This window comes from Brassica napus, chromosome C9 (assembly GCF_020379485.1).
Source record: "Brassica napus cultivar Da-Ae chromosome C9, Da-Ae, whole genome shotgun sequence".
NCBI lineage: Eukaryota > Viridiplantae > Streptophyta > Magnoliopsida > Brassicales > Brassicaceae > Brassica > Brassica napus.
Genome location: NC_063452.1, coordinates 4,951,638 through 4,969,020, shown reverse-complemented (window position 1 = coordinate 4,969,020; position 17,383 = coordinate 4,951,638). Strand labels below are relative to the sequence as shown.

The 17,383-nt window shown below is 32.0% G+C and overlaps 1 protein-coding gene across 1 annotated transcript; it reads right to left on the bottom strand.

Annotated features, from left to right (window-relative positions):
* Window positions 1-14,195: 14,195 nt before the first annotated feature.
* On the bottom strand, window positions 14,196-16,163 carry LOC106407359 (U-box domain-containing protein 41-like). Its single transcript, XM_013848218.3, has 2 exons — window positions 15,667-16,163; window positions 14,196-15,575 (listed from the first exon to the last, which is right to left on the bottom strand). Exons 1-2 carry the CDS (start codon window positions 16,067-16,069, stop codon window positions 14,302-14,304), a joined length of 1,677 nt encoding a protein of 558 aa, XP_013703672.1. The 5' UTR covers window positions 16,070-16,163; the 3' UTR covers window positions 14,196-14,301.
* Between the last annotated feature and the right edge of the window lie 1,220 nt (window positions 16,164-17,383).

Sequence of the window (17,383 nt, the reverse complement as noted above, 5' to 3'; positions counted from 1 at the left end):
GGTGTCTAAATAATCACGCTAGGGGGACACGATGATGTGTGTTTAAGAATGATCCGCCTTGTTTTCCTAAATGACGTATTTAATGGAATTGATATTGTCTGACGAAAGTGACATTTATTGAAGGTTTAGTGTTTAGAAGTATAGTGTTTCCCGTTGGTCTACTTGATTCATGTGTAATATGGTTATCTTAGTTACAGTAATTATTGTAAAATTAATCTAATCTATACAACGCATTTTTACAAAAGTAAGATACTCAAAACTAATTAGGGAATCAGCTGACTATGTATCTTGAAGTATTAAGTGATATATTGCTAACATCATAATATCATTTCGATAGACAGAAATGTGTTTGATTTGAAATCTGATATTATATGATGAGAAGTTGGTTAACCTAACTATGAAAACGGACTATAACATAATCTAGGGTGTGAAAATGAGTTATAGCTCATGAGCTGAATCAGCTAAACTTAAATTTTCACGAGCACGATCTCTGTATTTCAGGCTTATTTAATAAATGAGCTTGATGATCGAGCTTAAATTAGATCACGAGTTATATGAGCGATCTTTAATGATCATAAGCTAACTCATGAGTTTGCTCGCTTTTATATTATATATATATATATGACTTCTATTTTTCTTATGTAATATTAGTGTTTTGGATTAATTTTAAATTATATTATGAAAAATATTTTATTTTTTAATTATTTTTATAAATTATTTTTTTTATATTTGATCGCGAGTTGGCTCATTTAACTCATGATTTAGATGATCTGAGTTCGAATTTACATATTGAAGTTCATATAATAAATGAGCTGCGCTGAGCTAGCTCATGAAATATCCGAGCGCACTGCAAGCTGAGCTGAGTTGAGCGAGTTAGCTCATTTTGACACCCCTAAATCTAGGGGTGCCAAAATGAGTTATAGCTCATGAGTTGGCTCAGCTCAGCTTGATTTTTCATGAGCATGATCTTTGTTTTTTAGGCTCAATTAATAAATAAGCTTAATTATTGAGCTTAAATTAGATCACGAGTTATATGAGTTATCTTTAATGATCATGAGCTAACTCATGAGCTTAGTCGTTTTTATACTTAATATATATATAGATGAATTATATTTTTCTTATGTAAGAAAAGATAGTTTCTATATTAATCATATTTATCTTCTAAATTAAAATGCAAAACCAAAAAGTTATAAATATATTAAAAAATGTAAAAGAATATTTATATCAATCTTCATATAATATATCTTTAGAATTAAAATCTAAAAAAAATATTCCTAAGACTCTCATGCCGAATATACTTATGATTTGAATAGATGAAGATTTTGAACATGAATCATCTCAAAACTCTTATGGGAAATATATTTTTAGATTAATTTTAAACTATATTATGTTTTGGACTAATTTTAAATAATATTATGAAAATTATTTTATTTTACAATTTATATAATTTTTATTTTTTATATTTGATCGCTAGCTAGCTCATTTAACTCATGATCTAAGATGATCTGAGTTCGAGTATACATATTGAAGCTTATATAATAAATGAACTCATGAAATATCCGAGCTCACTGTGAGCTGAGGTGAGTTGAGCGAGATAATTCATTTTGACACGCCTACCTAAATCTAACTATCATAAATAAAATAAATACATATGTCAAATATTTAAATGTAATGTTGTAAAATCAATAACATGTCAAAACATTAGTGAAAATTATTTAATTTCTTATATTATTCTGATTATCGAATTATGCTAATTATATATTATTTAATAGTTTATGAATATTAGATTCATATAGTTTATGTAGCTTTCAATACATTAATTTTTTAAATTTTAAATGGTTGTGGTAGAAATAATATTTCTTTTTACGAAATTGCATACCTCTCAATATCATAAATTGATTGAATGTCGACAACATATCAAACTATGGGTACAAATGTAGACAATATAGAACATAGGACTTGTAACTTTCAAACATCTATATGTGCAAATCAAGCAAAAGTAAACTTAATATGATGGGCTTCTTTGTCATACGTAACCCAGGGTGGTTCAACTAACATTTTAACATTTTATATGCATATTTGGTGAACCAATGTTATCAAATCAAAGCATGAAAGCTCTTTGTACTTGTTTTTATTAGTGTAGCTGATAATTTAATTAGCATGACACGTGAACAACGTGTGGTGTAATGGTCATGTTAAGTCGAAAATTAAGGGTGTCAAATCTAAATCTCGGTTTGAGATCCGGTCTATACAGGTATAGATCCGGTCTGTACAGGTATAGATCTGGAGGCTTACTGATTTCTAAACTGGGCCAAGAAAAGCCCGGTAAATAGTCAGGCTGCACCGAACCGGCCTACGCATATATTTCAGAGACTGGAGTCTTCATATAAACCTTGTGGAGTATCTTCCATGTCAACAATATCACTGTCCTGTCCACTACATTCTGCTGTGTTGTGAAGATTTGACACAAAACCATAAGGTGATTAAACTCAAACCGGAGTAATCAATATGTATTTTGGAAAGAAGGTTTACCACTTGATGCTGTTAGATGCTTTGCAAGAGCCAATTCAACTTCTTCTTTCACCTGTTCCAACGGATATATTCATATATAAATAGCTAAAGCAATTGGAAAATTCTTGGAGGAAGGTGCTAAATTCATTTAACATGATGCGTACCACTCTGCGGATTAATAGTAGTATGAGTATTTTTGTATCCAATTTAAATTTATCTTCCAACAACTTTGATTAGACAAAATGAAACCTAACTATAACATCCAGGTCACGAACACAAAGATCAACTAGTCCCCTCAAAAAAACCATTCACAGAAAATCAAACTAAAGAATCCATCACAAGGCCATATATTCATTTGATTGTGCGACTTCAAATATATATTGACCTTAAAATTTGGCCACACTTTAAACATTTTTTATGAAATTTAACGTAGAATAATTGATTTTTACAAAATTTATTTTATGAAAAAGTCTATTACGGTTAAATATACTAAAATATATACAAAAAGTTTTAAGGATGTACGTAGAAGTATTATTAGAGCTGGACCAAGAAATCATAAAGCATGCGGAAAACTGCAATAATGATCCATACAAAAGCATGTTCAAGTTCCCATGATTCATCCTTGTTCTTATTGTCACATGGTATATGAATCAATTAGCTTTGTATAGGTTGCAAAAGTAGCCTATGGATAACACTAGTTTATGCCCCAGTCATAAGGTCTTGTCCTATGATTGTCTTTCCAAGTGGAACAAACAAACAAAAGTATGTTAATGTTTGATCTGATAAAAAAAAATTGCCAACTAGAAGATGTGAAATATTTTCAGTTTTTGATCATATTGATTTGTCTGAAACACGTGGAGAGGACCTAGTTGTTTGCTCCATAAAGCAGCGTCTACGAATTGATTTGATTTATATGATTCAGTATACTTTTTATATGCATACATAAACATCTGACTTGAAGAACCAAAATAGCAAACAAAGGAAATGAGTTTGTCTTAGTTATTTTATACTCACTCCGTTTGTAAGTAGTTTAAAGATAATTATTTTGTTTCAAAATGGGAGTAGTTTCCAAATATCTAGATAATTTTTACATTTATTGGACATAGTGTAACCAATAAAATAATATCAATTTTTTTTATAATTGGTTGAACTACTTAATTAAATATTATTTTTCTTAAAGTATCAACTTTCTTAATATTAATGTTTTTAGTTTAAACTACTTACATTGCGAAACGGACGGACTACTATATTTTTAATATCCAAGCATGCAGTCAAGGGGCAAGCACAAACTAGTCTCAAGACTCTCAACTAAACATACTTTTTAAAAATTTAGTTCACAAAGACCTAATCGCATGATCAAACACAAACTTGAATGAACCAGCAATAATACACTGTGCACTAGTGAAGTATAAAAACTGAAAATATACCCAGTAACAGTTTTTCTTTTTGAACTTACCTTACCCAGTAATAGTTTAAGCAATTTTAAACTGAAAATTTGACAATTCATCATAAGTATACACGACTACTACTTGTAGAGACTTTTCACAACCTCAAAAAAATTATATTACCAAAACGATCAATAGTTTATAGTCCACGAGAACACTGTTGTTGAGCTGGGTAGGAGTATTGAGAAGTGCTCGCTTTTGTGAGTCGAGTCCAATATATAGATATTCTTAATCAGGGCCGTCTCATTTTTATTTTGGACCCTGTTCAAAAATAGTATCGATATATTTAACAATGTAATTAAATAGTTTTAACTATCAGTATATATATTAATTGTTTCTTAAGAATATTATATGCTCTAAATTTAGATAGACATATCTAAATATTTAAAGTTTTAGGTATAATTTATATATTTATTTTTCAAATATTTAATTATTTTTTTATTCCGTTGATTCGGACGACTTTGTTCGACCGCTCCACTTGCAGCGGCGGAGCTAGAATTTAGTTTTACATGAGTCATAATTAGTCTAGATAGGTTAATAAAGTATGCTAATAAGACTTGAACTCAAGACATGTGGGTCATAAAGGGAGATATTAACAAGTTGACCAGAACAATAGCTTTGTATATAAGCCTAAAAACTAAATTTTGTAGATTTCATATGGGTCACTTGACACCCCTGGATGTAAGGTGGCTCCGCCTTGTACATGCTATTAGACGGCCATGTTCTTAATCTCTAGGAAACATTAAACTAAACTACAATTTTGGTTTCAGTACTCGGCCTTCCTCTTGTCTGTATTCAATTTGGCAATAAAACAGGACTGGTTGATCAAATATGTTTAATGGATCCTGTTGTATACACGGAATGTTCGTAGAATAGTTCAGAGCTTGTTGTCCTCTGACATCTTCACACGAACTGTCTGGCTTTGACCAATAGATAAAGCACGCACGTTTTATGTTTTAAACTTTTTATTATTGTGTCTTTCTCTCTCGTCCACACATCTTTCTAGTTTGCCAAATCCAATTTAATAGATATATGTTAAATCAGATAGGAGTTGAACTATAGTTAGATATCTAGTTAGTAATTATTTTTTAGAAAATATACTAAATTAAATATTTTTTAAATATGTGAACAAAACTAAAACATCAGATAAAAAAAAACCCGATAGAGTATACTTTTGCTTGAGATATAGATCATGTGCGCTAATATTAACCTTCAACATATGTATATCACTTCAGAATTGTTGTCTTAACGGGAAACATATCAGCCACTGGAAGTCAACAAGCTTGTGGTCGACCAGTAGACAACTTGGACTTGGAGTTTCTATAATGGCTCAAACGATTTTGCCAATCCACTAATGGCAGCATTATAAACGAGTTTAATAATATTTTAAACTGTTAAAGAAATATTAATTAATTTTAAATAATATTAATTTATAAAGTGTTAATTTATTGAAAATAAGACAAATAATTATAATAAAAATAATTGTTTTAATTACATTTAATTTCTATTTTATTATAATAATTTGTTTAGTTATTCATATTTATATTATTTTTGTTAATAGACTAAACAATGTATCAGATTTTAAAATTTTGTTTATATAATTTATTTCTCAAAGTTTATCCAACAGTGTAAAACTATTTTAAGTTTTTCATCCAACATATTTTAAAATTTTACATTATTTAATTTTTTTTCATGATACTAAGAATACAATGTTACTACTCGGAACCGAAGTTTCCAAGCACATGATGCTTTCATTCTTTATCAAGAAAAAATGAAGTAAAAACTCGAACTGGTGTCAAGCTTACCAAACTAGTGGTCAAGTATTCCTTGGATTATAACCTTTCTCATATCATTATTCCAGCTTTCCACTAAACCCAATACACCCTAAACCCAATACACCCTATCCGACTCATGTATAGCCAATGTGGGGATGTGACCATAAGATAACGGTTGCTAAAATATAGAGAATGGATATGACAATACCAAAACTATGAGACTTTTTTTGTACCTCATCAGAGATTTAGCAGAAAAACATATATATCACACAAACTCAATTGTTAATATAATATTTTGATATAGCTTATAGTTTTCTGAAAAATAAAAATAAGTTATTCTTTATTCCATTGTTTTATTCCAGTGTAGTGCTAAAACGGACAGTGTATCAAGGTTCTTTGAAAAGTATATCCCATCAAGTTTGACCGTCTATACACGTATCTCGCTACATTTAGGGATAATTTTGTCTCCTGCTTTGTATACTTCAACTTCATAAAAGTATTCCATGTTAGCTCCTTGCCTTACCAAACATGTCCATCTTGTTACACGAAGTACTTCATCATGGAATGGAGAAAAATGTCTATTTCAACCTGAACTTTACGCGTCATGTATATTCCTTCCCAAAGTTTGTAGTAGTGTGTATTCCATACTTGAACAAAACAAAAATTCAAAAATACTACTTGAACTTTACGTATCATGTTTATTCATTCCCGAACTTTATAGTAGTGCATATTTCATACTGAACTAAACAAAAAATCCAAAAATACTACATGAACTTTCAAAATCGTGCTTATACAAAATATGTGTGTAGCTAGTTCTCCTCTCTCTCCCCTTCAGTTTTAAAAATGATTAGAACAAGACTTGGTGGCTAGAATTGCTGAGTTGTTTGTGATATATATCAGTAGAATTGATCTTATTGCTTGTGTTCTAGAGTAGCTAATGATATCACTCAAATTACCCTAATGAGTTATTTTACTCTCTCAAATAAAAGGTTCAATTGTAGTACTTAGGGATTGAATCCACAAGGAGTTAGGGAACCTAATAAATCTAATTGGATTTGTTAAGTAAGGTGGTTAATGATTTAAATGTAAAGTTGCAGTTGTTTGAGCAAGTAATTGCTCGATTGATTGGTTGAGGTTTTGGTGCTTAAAAGGAAATAGTTAGACTTAGGGTTTTTATTCAGGAAATTTGGAATTATAATCCTATAGATGCCTAACAAGTTGCATGCATGATATTGTAGAGCTCAACACTTATAAACGAACCACTAGGCTCTCGCTTTCTAGGTTCGTCTATTGACCAGTGTCGATCGATGATTCTATATGAATATCGATCGATTCACTATTCGAAACGTCGACCGATTATTCTATTTGAATATCAATCGACGCTATTGGTCAAACGTTAATGTGCGGGTTGAATGTACTCACTAAGCTCACTAGATCAGCTCTCGCCTTACTCTAGCAAGAAACTTAGCTCAATTAGAATGATTTCAGGATGAGATTAAAGCTATCGCTTATATCTAACAATCCTAGGACAAGTTCTAGGTAGCTAATCTAGAATCAGACATTAATGACAATCCTAGTGATTAATATCACAACTTAATAATCTATAGTTGGGGCTAATCCCTCATAACCTATTTAAACCCTAAAATCTAACAAGAGAACTACTCAGACATTGCTAAGCAATTCATGACAACAATAAGGTATAAAACTGCATTAGAATAGTAAATAGACATCAATGGAGTTCCAATCACAAATATAACTTTGGATCTTCTCTCCAATCTATCAAAATCCTAGAAAACCTTTGTTGTGAAAACAGTAAAATAAGAAAGCACACTCTGCCTCTAACATGTTGGCAAAGCTTATATAATTAGGTTAAAACTCGTCAGGGGTAATCTTGTAAATTGGTGAAGACTTGGGCTTCAAGTCAACTGTGACCAAACAGGCTTTCTGCGCGCTTCGCTATCGATCGATGTCAAGATATGAACATTGATCGATTATTCCTCTTCAATATCGACCGATGGTCGAGCTCGATGGTCATCTCGGGTGCTTACTCCAAATATCTCCAAAATGCTCCAAAATCATCACTTATCTCCAAATCACTCCTGATACTATAGATATATTAAATAGACTCTATAATATAATAATTAATAGTTAAAATACATATAAACCATGGGTAAAAGTGAGTCAAATCGATGGTCTATCAGCTAACTAGAACCTTGATATTATGATAATTAGGCACAAGCGGAAGCTTGGTATTTTACCTGAACTGATACATATTGTGCTAGGATTGCTAGAAACAAACGGAAGTTGATCTAGAAATCCTAGTGAACGTAACATAATTCAAACCCGCTTGCTAAAGCTTGCTGGAAGGAACATCGATCGACAACCCTATCGGTGTATTGATCGACGTTCTGAACGGTGTATCGATCGACACTTTCTCAAGATCAACAAACGATAGTTGAGATCTGAGATCTAGACAATAGATAGTCTAAACAAACGGAAGTTGATAGATTATTATTTAGTTTGAGTTCTAGAATATCCAATATACAACCTTAGCTTCTATACTACTATAATCATGATTACCTGAATAGAAACCCTAAGTCTTATGCTTTCTCATATTGTTTACAAAATCTCAAACCAATCAACTGAACAACTGCCTTGTTTACCTTGCAATTTACTCTTTACATTATTAAAGCTTGATCATAAACTATTTAGATCTATTGTGTGCCCTAGCTCTTTGTGGATTCAATCCCTAAGTACTGCAATTGAACCTGTTATTTAAGAGAGTAAAATCACTCCTTAGGATAATTTGAGTGATATCAGCTGAAAAACAAGTCAGGCCCCTAATGTGATTATTTTTTATTATTTTAGCTTAAATTGTATTTTTCACGGTTAGATTAAATATAATATATATATATATATGAATTATTATAATTATTATTTAAACATAAAATAATATTTTTAAAGATTTTTTCTGTTTCAGAACCATTTTAACGTTTTGCATGGGGGTTGGGTTTTATACATTGTTTGCAGAGAAATGTGTATCGATAATCCATAATTCCATATCATATGAAAAAAATCATAACCCTACCCGTAACCAAGGGTGGAGGCAGCTTAAGAGGAGGGGGATCAGCTGACTCCACTACTTTAAAAAAAAATTGTTTTGTTTTAAATAGAATTTGTATTGACTCCACTAACAAGATAATTTTGACCCCACAAAAATAATTACTAAACATTGAAGATAAAATTTAATTATACAACTAAAATATTTATATTTGTTTTAACCTCATTTTCCTATAATTACCCAAAAATATAAAATCACTAAACATGTTTTGTTATTTTAAATTTTAGTAATATGTTAGCTTAAGCCCAGATTGTATTAGGTCCAACTAATTTACAATATAGAAACATTAAAAAATAAATAAACTGAAAAAAAAAATATGTTCCTCTTCCTCAGGAACGCAAGACGACGGCTAACTCCCAACTCGTGCTTTATAATTATTTTTTAGTTAAAAGTTTAGGTTGGTTTTCTATATATTTTTAACCAATAAAACGGTTATAAAAAAGTTTTAAGCTATAAATATGCGTAGAGTGGAAATGCTATGGTCATGTGGTTCGGTTTGAAGATATTTTAGAGATTGAGCCTATGTTTATTCATTGTTGCCATGTTTTTCCTTAAAAATTCTGAAAACACAGAACAGTCTAACCAAAGAAGCAGTCATTGTACAAACGTTTTTTGGTTTGAATAAATTCTTACATTCAACAAAAAAAAGAGTGTGCCTAGAGTACATTTGTAGTTTTTTTTGTGGTTTATAAATTATGTTTATGATTTTTTTTCCGACCCTGGTACAAAACTTTTCTGGCTCCGTTACTGCCCGTAACCCGCTCTTAAATCCAACACTTTTGTTCATGAAGAATATTTTTAGTTTGCATGCTTTTTGAGACACGATTCTGTTCTTGATCAATTCATAGTAGTCTGTAATGTTGTTACATGTTTCATATATTTTGAGATGATAAAATCGGAGTATTGGGTCTTAGTACTACAAGCAGAAGGTTCGTGGCAAGGAATCAATGGGGTTATATATTACAAGAACAAGAACAAGAACAAGACTTTGCATCAATAGGGTTATATACTATTGAGAAAATTACCCAGAATAATCCTAATCTTTTACTTAATTACTAGTCTAACTTTATATAATCAATATAATCTAAAATAGGTACAAAAAACTAATTAACCTCAATGGTTCCTCTTAACTACAATTTTGCCATTATACATTAGTTCCCCTAATTCATTATTAGATAATCTCTTTTTTCTTCCGCGACGTTTTTCTTTTTCTTTCTGAGTTCTTCATTTCTATTGTCAATCTTAGAATAAGAATGAAGTTGAAAATGTATCATCTTATGTGGTATTAATCATCAAAAAGAGAAGTTGAGAATTAACATGTAGTCTTTTCATTTTTTAGCTATTCTGATTGTTAAATCAGGCACATCTAGTCTTTTCATTTTTAGCTACTCCAATTGTTAAATCACGCATTAGCTTTTAAGCATAATTATTCATGATTTTTAACAGAGTATAACACCAAGAACAATTTGAGAATCTTTAGCTTGTAAAGTTTCTAAAGTGGACATGAGACTAAATTACAGGGTATATGAAATAATTTCGAAATTAAATGGTTTAATCTGGTTTACCATTCCGGTTAAGTGGAATTAAATGGCCACATCATAAATAAATATGTGGCTTGGATTTAAACAAATCTGTCAAATTGTAACAAATCTATGGTCAAATAAAAAAAATAAATCTATAAAATCCTAACTAAATCTGTCAAACGGTAACAAATCCGTAGTCAAAGAATAAATAAATCTATCAAATCCTTACTAAGTCTGTCAAAATTAAGTAAATTTGCGGCTAAAAAAATAATAAATCAGTCAAATTCAAATTAAATATGTCAAAAACAAGTAAGTCTGTGGCTAAAGAAAAATTAAATCTATTAATTCATATTTAAATCTGTTCAATTTAAATAAATTTGTGGCCAATTAAATTAAATCTAACAATTTCTAATTAAATATGTCAATATTTAATAAATTTGGGGCCAAATATGACAGATTTGCTATAACAAGTCTGTAGAAATCTTATTAAGTATATAGATATTTAAATAAATTTGTGGCTAAAGAAAAATATATTTAAATTTGTGGTTACATAAAACATAGACAAAATAAGTCTGTCGGTGGCAAAATCATAAATATTTCGAAAATTCATTAATGGCATTTTCGTAATTATTTTTTTGTTAACAAAGAAAAATAAGGGTAAATTAGGTATGAAATACAAACTAATAATTAAAATAAAATTAGAGTTAAACTAGTAATTAACAGATAAATAAGGGTTAAACTAGTTTTATTCCCTATATTATTTTGCTTCCACAGGGTAAACCTTAAAACTTGTTTAAGAGAAAATATTTAAAATATTGTTTTTCTTAGAAAAACAAGACTTAAAAATATTTTCCAACTAGTCAAACTTATTTAAAGAGAAAGTCTTGAAACAAATTAAAAAGATATGGTCAAAACATATTTGTAAAAGAAATTTACTAAAAAGGTAAGATATTATTTGGTAGTTTAAAATAAAAAGATCTTTCACACAAATTTTTGTTTTATAAATACTACACAATAATGTCTTTGTACTCCACTCATAATCATTTAGATTTAAAAAAAATGAAACACTCATACTTTTTATATTAGTAACTACATACTTTAGGCTACACGAAGCCTGCGAGAAAAATCGTGTTCTACTTCATAACGAACTCGGTCCGGGTAGAATTCTCGAGTTCCATTGTTATTCTCTACACAATGATTTAGGCGTCAAGAACTTAAACTTCAATGCTCCTCCATATGTCATCGAGTTCCATGACGATGTGATTATTAGAACAGCATGGATTTGTTTGTTAAGGCAAGGAGCTAACAAAGAATATTCTTATCAAGTTGAAGTATACAGAGCAGGATATAATTTTATCCCTAAATGTGGCGAGATACGTGTATGGACGGCTAAACTTGATGGGATATACTTTTCAAGAAGCCTTGATACACCACCCGTTTTAGCACTACGCTGGAATAAAGCATAATGTATTTCTATTTCTTTCATGAAACTATAAGCTATATCAAAATATTATAATTGTTTTCTTATTACTTAAACATAAAAAAATTATTTTTGAAGCTTTTTTATTATAATAAACCCTTTATCAAAAAGAAAAATCAAAATATTATAATAATAACATATGACTTTATGTGATATAAATGTTTGTCTGCTAAATCTCTTATGAGGTTTAGAAACGTATAGTCTCATATCTCTGGTATTGACTTATCCATTCCCGATGTTTTAGCAACCGTTATCTTATATATTGTCACAATCCTTACATTGTCTATACATGAGTCTGAAAGCCACCGTGTGTGTAGTACTGTGTACTGGGATCAGTGGACAGCTGAAATAATGATATGAGAAAGGTCATAATCAAAGGAATACTTGACTACTGGTTTGGTAAGCTTGAAACCAATTCAAGTTTTTACTTCGTAATATTGATAAGAATGATAGCATCATGCACTTGGAAATTTAGATTCCGATTTTTAAAACTTTATTCTCGATATCGTGGAATCAAGGTTTCTTGAAAAAGTATATCCCCATCAAGTTTGGCCGTCCATACACGAATCTGGCCACATTTAGGGATAAATCTGTCTCCTGCTTTGTATGCTTGAATTTGATAGAAATATTCCATGTTAGCTCCTTGCCTTAACAAACATGTCCATCTTGTTACACGAAGTAATTCATCATGGAATGAGATGATATATGGAGAAGCATTGAAGGCTAAGGTTTGTGTACCTAAATCATCGTCATTGGAAACGCAATGGAACTGAAGAAGTCTACCAGGACCAAGTTCGTTATGAAGTATAACAAGATTTTTTTCGCAAGCTTCATGTAGCCTACAGTATGTAGTCAGTGCCGGTCTTGAGTTTAGAACGACTAGAAGCAAGAAAAAAAAAATGAACTGCTATGTATGTTCATTAAAAATAAAAATTGGCTATAGGGGAGGTTCGAACCCAGGAATTGTAAGTGTGCACTGATACCTAATCACTGCACCAAAGGTGCTAAACAAATTTGAAGGCCGAAGTTTGTTTATGAAGTTGACGGCCGGAAGCTAAAGCTTCTGCCGCTTCCCCTCAAGGCCGGTACTGTATGTAGTAACTAATATAAAAAGTACGAGGTGTTTCATTTTTTTTTTGTCTAAATGATTATGAATGGAGTATAAAGGCATTAATGTGCAGTATTTATTAAAAGAAATTTGTGTGAAAGGTCTTTCTATTTAAAGTACTAAATAACATCTTACCTTATTAGTAAATTTGTTTTACAAATATGTTTTGACCGTATCTTTTTAAATCTTGTCTTTCTTAGTTTCAAAGATTTTCTCGTAAAACAAGTTTGAAAATTTAGTATCTTTTTAAATCTCGTTTTTTTAGAAAATAATGTTATAAGATTTTATCTTAAACAAGCTTTAAGATTTACCATGTAGAAGCAACATAAGATATAACCCCCATTGAAGCAAAGTCCTATTCTTGTAAAAACGTGAGCCATGGGGCTGCCTAATATTTAGGGGTCCACAGAAAATTTATTAAAGATCTCAACTAATTTTTATTTTTACAAATTTGGGGGTTAATTTTTTTTTAAAAAACCTACGTCTATGTATTTTTTCGAAAAATTAAGGACCGCCAATGTTTTATTAGATTAAGAAACATTTTCAAACGATTTTATAAAATTTTATAAATCCTACAAATGAATTTATAAACCTATATAAAATTTTATAAATCATTTAGAAACTCTAATAAAATGATTTTGTAAACAAAAAATGTTTTGAAAAAGTTTATAAACAATTTCATAATCTTTACAAGTGATTTATAAATCATGTGTGTGCTTTAAAAACAAAAAAAATTCTAATAGTGCCTTATATATAAACATATGAACGAGACAAGCAAACATCATTTAAATGACTTCTCAATTAATATATTAAATAGGATGAAATGAGATAATTTTACTAATTTATAATCATCTTTATAAATTTAGTACATACTCAGAACTAAATATTAAGTTATCAATACTTAACCATCTATGAGTTTTCTAACAAGGTCTTAACCATCAAACAAGATATAAGCTTAAGTGGACATTTCGCTTCTAGCATTTAATAACAGAGAAACAATAATCATGTATTACATTTCGCACAAATTGGTAATTTACACCCATTGATTTTATTTTAGTTTTGATCAAAAATTTAAGCCCATTGATATCAGGGAATTTGCACCCAATAACCAAACAAAAATTTAAAATTAATTAACTAACCAATTTTACATTCTCTCTCTTCTTTTCTCTTCCTATCTCTCTCTATCTTTTTTCTACAACACTAATTTCCTTTTTTTTTGGTTATTTCACAAATAAATGAATAACACATTGATATTAATCAAAGAAAAAAACATTTTTATCAAAAAGGATAAAGAAAAAAGAGCGAAGCTAATCAAAACAAAAACAAAAACAAAAAAAGCTAGAACTGGGAAGAACAAGCGAAACCACCGTTTTGTCCTCCTTGAAACTGAGTTCGACTCAACCCAGTCCCTTCAAGCATACGGTTCCACTCACGCGCCTCCCCATTTTCTCCAAACGCACTACCTCCACCGCTTCCTCCTCTCATCACCTGCAAAATCTTCGCCGCATTCTCCTTCGCCCGTCCGTTCCCACTCTCCTCCACTCCCTTCAACACTTCCTCAGTCCCCACCTCACTCGCCAACCCCCTAAACCTCAGATTCCCTTGACAAAGCGTCAACAAAACCGCCACACAATTCTCACGCGCCGCCTCGGAATCATCTCCCCCACCTTCTCTAAGCTTCCCCACCAGAATCGCCACCGCGTTACCCTCCAGCATTGCTCCTTTCCCATCAGGACAAGCCGCGAGGTTACAAAGCACCAAGAGTATCCTACTCGTGGACTCACCGGACATAACCAACGAAAGCAGAGTCGCCACCGCACCCGCTCTAACCAACCTAGTCCTGTTACTAGGAACCAAAGATAAGTGATACAACGCGAGAGCCGCGTCTTGACGCGCTCTTTCGCTCTCCGAAGAACGTAGAGCATGGAGGAGAGGCTCCACCGCTCCAAGAACTCCGATCACCATTTTGTTCTCATCCTCCAACGCTAAACTAAACAAAGCTCCGGCGACGTGCTCTTGAGCCTCCGTTGTTCCCGATTTAAGCACGTCTATTAAGAGAGGAACGAAGCCTGAACGTACGATCTTCACTTTGTTCTGTTTCTCGAGCGAGAGGTTGACGAGAGAAGCCGCGGCGTTTGTCTGAACGAGGTTGTACCGTGAAACGAGAAGTGATCGGAGGAAGGAGAGGATACGGTCTGTACAGAGAGACACACGAAGTTCCTCGCTTGTTCTTGTCATCTTCCTAAGCAGGATCAGACCTTGCTCGTGGTCGAAAATGTCGGCGGTTCTTAGCTTATTGAAGATCTCTTCTTCTTCCGACGACATCGGGGAAGAAGAAGAGTAGTCGGAGGAAGAGAAAGAGATAGCATTCGGACTTTCAGCTCCGACGTAAACTCCTGATGAAGTAGTGAAGGAAGAAGAGAACATACTAACGGCTCGTGTCGGGTGGTATGGACTCTGCCCGACCGTAACAGACTCAAGTGATGTTGTCGGCGACGGAGACGGCGACAACACTGAGTTCTTGGAACGTGCTCGTATCGCCTCCATTACAGCATCGTAATCAGAAGGTGAATTCTCAGCCACGGGAGGGAGAATCTCAGGCTCGGGGGAACCTGAAATTTTGGAGGCTATAAATATTTAATAAAATCGTCAATATTTTATAATATATGTATATAATTTTCGAGACTAAAACTAATGTTTTACTTGGCTGTGTCCCAATCCGGCTCCGCGGATCTTTATTCATGCGGGCACGAACCACGTTTTCAACGTAGGCAGAGTCAGGAGGACGAGGATGGTCGACTTTATTCCTGTCGCACCAGCTGAAAATGGTGGACTTCATGGCGAGGTTGGGGATGACGGTGGAGAAATCGGGTCGGGTTCCGTCGAGAAGATTCGGTACGTATCCTAAGTTACGACAGACTTGAACGGAGAGACGCTCGAAGGTTTGACCAGATGGGACAACTACAGGATCGGACATGAGGAATCCTGTTATGGGACAGATAAACTCAGGTGGAGTTTCGTCGTGTTTGTGTTGCGGTACAGTTGTAGTGGTGGCGGAAGCTGATCGTTGGTGGAAGGAGAACCATCTCTTCTTAGTTCCACCCATCGCAGAGGACGGTAATGATAATTGCCGATGGGAGACAAGTCAGGCGTGTTCAGAAAACGAGATAGCAATAATTTTGTAATATAAAGTTTTTGATAAAATAATTGTGTTGTTTCTAGTGAGATAAAGTCGGTATAGGATGACAAGTAGGCCTACTGAAAATTATCGATCAGATAAAAAAACACAGAGAACATGACGTCCACTAAGATATGTCTTGTTTTGTTTTGTTTCTTTTATTTGTTTAACTAACGCTTTGATTGTGTTTAAAGACACTTTTTGAATAACAGACACAAGTTTTTTAATAGTTTTTTTCCTTTATAAAAGTTGTTATACTATTTATTAAAGTTTCAAAGAAGGTTATAACTTACCATTAATTGAATTAACCATATTGCGAAGCAAAAATTTTAAAAACATCTAAAAGGTTTATTTAAGAAAATAAGTTTTGCATCTCTTCACAAAGAAGAAAGAGCACAAAGAAGTGTTATTTTCCTACATAAGCCAAATACAAAAATTGACAAAGTTTGTGTTGTATTTACAGAATGCTATTTTATCATAACACCAAATGTTACAAAAAAAGAAGCATAACACCAAAAAATACAAACATAAAAATCATTGAATTAAGAATAAAAAAAAGATAGAGAGAAAAAGTAGAAATAAAATAAAAAAAAAGACACATGGTAAATCTAAAAACTTATTTTAAGAGAAAATCTTGAAATATTAATTTCTCTAAAAAAGCAAGATTTAAAAAGACACCTAACAACTTGTCAAAATTTATGTTTGTATAAACGAAAAGATTTTACACACACAAAACATATATATAAATAACTACACATTAATGCCTTTGTTACTCACATTCAGATCCAAAGAAAAATGAAACACCTCATACTTTTTATGTTACTTGTCTTTATATGTTTTAGGCCAACTGTAGCTTGCGTAAAAAACCGTGTCTTAATTCAGAACGACCTCGGTATTGGTAGAAATCTCGAACTCCATTGTTCTTCCAAACACAATGACTTAGGCATACAAACCTTGAACTACAAATTTTCATATATCATCAAATTCCATGAAGAGCTATATAGTGCAACAAAATGGAATTGTTCTTTTAGGCAAGGAACTCACCTGGAATATTATTATGACGTTGAAGTATACAACGAGGGAGATAGACTTTTCCCTCGATGTGGTCAGCTGCGTGTATGGACGACCAGAATTGATGGAATATACTTTACAAGAAAACTTAGTATACCATCTGTTTTAGCACTTCGTTGGAAGAAAATATAATGTAATTTATATCTTTAACACTACAAGAAAACATACCCA